We start from the raw sequence: 5,000 nt of genomic DNA, 5'->3' as shown, positions 1-5,000 counted from the left end.
AGCCTGGTGCTTTTTCCCCTCGGCTGGGGGGCTGTAGGGCTGGAGGTGTACCGCGGGGAGCGGCGAGCTTGACTTATAATGCCTGGCCAGATCTGGGCTCGACTGGTGATGCCTGGTGCCCATGCGTGGGCTCCCGGGGTCTCCGTCCACCGCGCAGTACCTCGCCGCCAACCTCTCGCTGGCGCTGCTCACGTCCTCGTCGTCATCGTCGACGTTGGCGACGTGGTGGTGGTCGTTGCCGTGGCGACGGAGCCCGTTGACCGTGACGACGCCGCTGTAGAGCGGCCGTTCAGTTTTATTACCGGCTCCGGCTCCTCCTGCGCCTCCGTTCCGTTTGTCCCTGCGGGGCTTCCGTCCGCGGTCCAACGTCCCTCCCTGGTTTGCGGCACGGCCGGTTGAGGGCTGAAGAAATCTTCCTCTGGTTCTTTCTTCCCGGCCTCGTATCCGTTCTTGCCCTGGGCGCCGCACTGGCGGGCCATCACCACCAGGAGGATGACCAGGATGACTGCCGCGGCGCCCGCCAGGACACCGATGGCCACCGAGAGGCGCTGTTTCCCCAACGCTCGCTCGCTGTCGGGGTCGCCTGCGATGTCCAGGTAGAGAGGGGCAGCCAGACTACGAGCCACCTAGAGAGAGGGGGTGGTGGGTGGGAGGGGAAATGAAATTATTCAAGGGTTTAAGTAGAGAAAAGCAGAAAATGTAAATCACTACTCTGTCCTACAAAGGCAAAACGCAGTAACTACCATTTTGGTCAAAAATCTTTGATCTGCTGTGATGGCCAGGGTATATTATCTGATGAATGTGGTACCTAGTTTCCTGACACAACAACAAGGCAGTTGATCAGAACATATCGTGGAGTCTGTCTAGACAGAAAAAGACTATGAAGTCAGATTTTGCAGTAAAAAGAAATGACGTAGTTACTGCGTTTTGCATTATAACGTCAGAGTGAGTAGACTACAAGACACCCAGAGAAAGAGGGGGAGAAAATCAATATATTTACATATCAAGATATTATTTCGGACTGTATTACATCAATATCTGACTTCAAGTATCGAACTGTAAAACAAAATATAGAGAAAATGTAATTAAATGCTAGGTAGCGTTAGTCAGCAGCTGTAGCTAGTCGGCTGTAGCTAGTCGGCTGTAGCTAGTTGGCTGTAGCAAGTCGGCTATACCTAGTTGGCTGTAGCTAGTCCGGGTGTAGCTAGTTGGCTGTAGCGTGTCCGGCTGTAGCAAGTAGGCTGTACCTAGTCGGCTGTAGCTAATCCGTCTGTAGCTAGTCGGCTGTACCTAACCGGCTGTAGCTAGTCGGCTGTAGCTAGTCCGGCTGTAGCTAGTCCAGCTGTAGCTAGTCGGGCTGTAGCTAGTCGGCTGTCACTAGTCCGGCTGTATTTTGTCGGCTGTAGCTAGTTGGCTGTATCTAGTCGGCTGTAGCTAGTCCGGCTTTAGCTAGTCGCCTGTATCTAGTCGGCTGTAGCTAGTCTGGCTGTAGCTAGTTGGCTGTACCTTGTCAGCTGTAGCTAGTCCGGCTGTAGCTAGTCGGCTGTACCTAACTGGCTGTAGCTAGTCCGGCTGTAGCTAGTCGGCTGTAGCTAGTCCGGCTGTAGCTAGTCGGCTGTAGCTAGTCCGGCTGTAGCTAGTCGGGCTGTAGCTAGTCGGCTGTAGTTAGTCCGGATGTATTTTGTCGGCTGTAGCTCGTCGGCTGTATCCAGTTGGCTGTAGCTAATCCGGCTGTAGCTAGTCCAGCTGTAACTAGTCTGGCTGTAGCTAGTCGGCTGTACCTAGTCGGTTTAGGTAGTCCGTATGTAGCTAGTCGGCTGTACCTAGTCGGCTGTAGCTAGTCAGCTGTACCTAGTCGGCTGTACCTAGTCGGCTGTAGCTTGTCCAGCTGTAGCTAATCCAGCTGTAGCTAGTCCGGCTGTAGCTAGTCGGCTGTAGCTAGTCGGTAAGGTCAGTTGGTTAAGGACATGGTAAGGTCAGTCCTGGTTAGAGACATGGTAAGGTCAGTCCTGGTTAGAGACATGGTAAGGTCAGTCCTGGTTAGAGACATGGTAAGGTACTAGTCAGTCCTGGTTAGAGACATGGTAAGGTGAGTCCTGGTTAGAAACATGGTAAGGTCAGTCCTGGTTAGAGACATGGTAAGGTACTAGTCAGTCCTGGTTAGAGACATGGTAAGGTCAGTCCTGGTTAGAGACATGGTAAGGTCAGTACTGGTTAAAGACATGGTAAGGTCATCAACAACAGATCGACAGATTGTAGACATGGGTGATGGTACACTGTGAGTATTGGTTAGAGACATGGTAAGGTACTAGTCAGTACTGGTTAGAGACATGGTAAGGTACTAGTCAGTACTGGTTAGAGACATGGTAAGGTCAGTACTGGTTAGAGACATGGTAAGGTACTAGTTAGTACTGGTTAGAGACATGGTAAGGTCAGTCCTGGTTAGAGACATGGTAAGGTACGAGTCAGTACTGGTTAGAGACATGGTAAGGTACTAGTCAGTCCTGTTTAGAGACATGGTAAGGTCAGTCCTGGTTAGAGACATGGTAAGGTACTAGTCAGTACTGGTTAATGACATGGTAAGGTACTAGTCAGTACTGGTTAGAGACATGGTAAGGTCAGTACTGGTTAATGACATGGTAAGGTACTAGTCAGTACTGGTTAATGACATGGTAAGGTCAGTCCTGGTTAGAGACATGGTAAGGTACTAGTCAGTACTGTTTAATGACATGGTAAGGTCAGTCCTGGTTAGAGACATGGTAAGGTCAGTACTGGTTAATGACATGGTAAGGTACTAGTCAGTACTGGTTAGAGACATGGTAAGGTCAGTACTGGTTAATGACATGGTAAGGTACTAGTCAGTACTGGTTAATGACATGGTAAGGTCAGTCCTGGTTAGAGACATGGTAAGGTACTAGGCAGTACTGGTTAGAGACATGGTAAGGTACTAGTCAGTACTGGTTAGAGACATGGTAAGGTCAGTACTGGTTAGAGACATGGTAAGGTACTAGTCAGTACTGGTTAGAGACATGGTAAGGTCAGTACTGGTTAGAGACATGGTAAGGTACTAGTCAGTACTGGTTAGAGACATGGTAAGGTCAGTACTGGTTAGAGACATGGTAAGGTACTAGTCAGTACTGGTTAGAGACATGGTAAGGTACTAGTCAGTATTGGTTAGAGACATGGTAAGGTACTAGTCAGTACTGGTTAGAGACATGGTAAGGTACTAGTCAGTACTGGTTAGAGACATGGTAAGGTACTAGTCAGTACTGGTTAGAGACATGGTAAGGTACTAGTCAGTACTGGTTAGAGACATGGTAAGGTCAGTACTGGGTCGATGCCCAACAGATGGAAATGGGGTCAATCAGAGCAGTGAGTTAGGATAGGTGTGTGTGTGTGTGTGTGTGTGTGTGTGTGTGTGTGTGTGTGTGTGTGTGTGTGTGTGTGTGTGTGTGTGTGTGTGTGTGTGTGTGTGTGTGTGTGTGTGTGTGTGTGTGTGTGTGTGTGTGTGTGTGTGTGTGTGTGTAACAGGGTCAGTCAGAGTGGTTAGGATACAGGATGGTTGTAATGCAGCATAGATTCCCAATATGGACAATCAATACACAGTAGCTACATATGGAGAGACCCATTACACACACACACACACACACACACACACACACACACACACACACACACACACACACACACACACACACACACACACACACACACACACACACACACACACACACACACTAGATACACATTTTAAGGTCTAAATCAATGTTCTATTTAGTGCTGTTAAGGCTGGGAATTACAATCATAAAATAACCACTTCCCATTGAGTGGTGTGTGTGTGTGTGTGTGTGTGTGTGTGTGTGTGTGTGTGTGTGTGTGTGTGTGTGTGTGTGTGTGTGTGTGTGTGTGTGTGTGTGTGTGTGTGTGTGTGTAAATGATGAGTAGGGCATTTGAATCCTCTTTTATGATCCATTATTAAATAGAATACTTGAACCACATGTTAATAATGTAGGTAATGTAGTATCACATTATTATCAGCATCGCTGACGCTGCTTTTTACTGCTCTCTGCAACACCACTCTGACAAAGTAGCACTCCAGATATACAACATTCACACATTATCACTAAAACACTCAATATAACCGATTCACACATTATCACTAAAACACTCAATATAACCGATTCACACATTATCACTAAAACACTCAATATAACCGATTCACACATTATCACTAAAACACTCAATATCACAGATTCCCCTAAACACAATTACCCCTAAAAAACACTCAATATAAGATTCAGACATTATCCCTAAAACACTCAATATCACATTCACACATTACCCTAAAACACTCAATATAAGATTCACACATTACCCCTAAAACACTCAATATAAGATTCAGACATTACCCCTAAAACACTCAATATCACATAACCCTATCAATATAAGATTCACATTACCCTAAAACACTTATAAGATTCACACATTACCCCTAAAACACACAATATACGATTTACACATTACCCTAAAACACTCAATATCACGATTTACACATTATCCCATCTCTCTCTTGTTCAAGAAGTTTAATTTGCAAGTTAACGTGACACAGTTTGAAAAGCAATTTGCCCAAGCCACACTAAGGTCCTGCTCCATTGTTCTACAAGACAATACATCACATTGTCAGAGTAGACTCGATTGTATTGGTTCATGAGTTTATAACGGTGGTTGGTTCTGACTGTTCAATTGTTTCACTGTATTACATTCAGTAAATAACAGTTTAAAAAAGGAATCCCTGGAAAACAGTGCCAACTGTTATGGTGTGGCTAAATCCTGGCTAAATACATGCAATACATTGATATCACTGAATGGACTTGGTTAGGATAACTGTCTATTGTTTTAGTAGATTATATTGTATTGGTTAGGATAACTGTCTATTGTTTTAGTAGATTATATTGTATTGGTTAGGATAACTGTCTATTGTTTTAGTAGATTATATTGTA

At 45.7% G+C, this 5,000-nt stretch overlaps 1 protein-coding gene across 1 annotated transcript in view; it reads right to left on the bottom strand.

Annotated features, from left to right (window-relative positions):
- Positions 1-933, bottom strand: part of LOC124013263 (protocadherin-9-like) — a 73,478-nt gene extending 72,545 nt beyond the window's left edge. The window contains exons 1-3 of the mRNA XM_046327522.1: positions 922-933; positions 438-626; positions 1-375 (exon numbers count right to left, since the gene is read on the bottom strand). The exon at positions 1-375 is cut by the window's left edge and continues 147 nt beyond it. Of these exons, the coding sequence (XP_046183478.1) occupies positions 1-375; positions 438-626; positions 922-933 (576 nt within the window). The remainder of the gene's footprint in view (positions 376-437; positions 627-921) is intronic.
- Positions 934-5,000: the final 4,067 nt, after the last annotated feature.

Source organism: Oncorhynchus gorbuscha, linkage group LG24 (genome assembly GCF_021184085.1).
Source record: "Oncorhynchus gorbuscha isolate QuinsamMale2020 ecotype Even-year linkage group LG24, OgorEven_v1.0, whole genome shotgun sequence".
Lineage (NCBI taxonomy): Eukaryota > Metazoa > Chordata > Actinopteri > Salmoniformes > Salmonidae > Oncorhynchus > Oncorhynchus gorbuscha.
The sequence above is the reverse complement of the archived record's forward strand: the minus strand, read 5'-3'. Positions and strand labels throughout refer to the sequence as shown.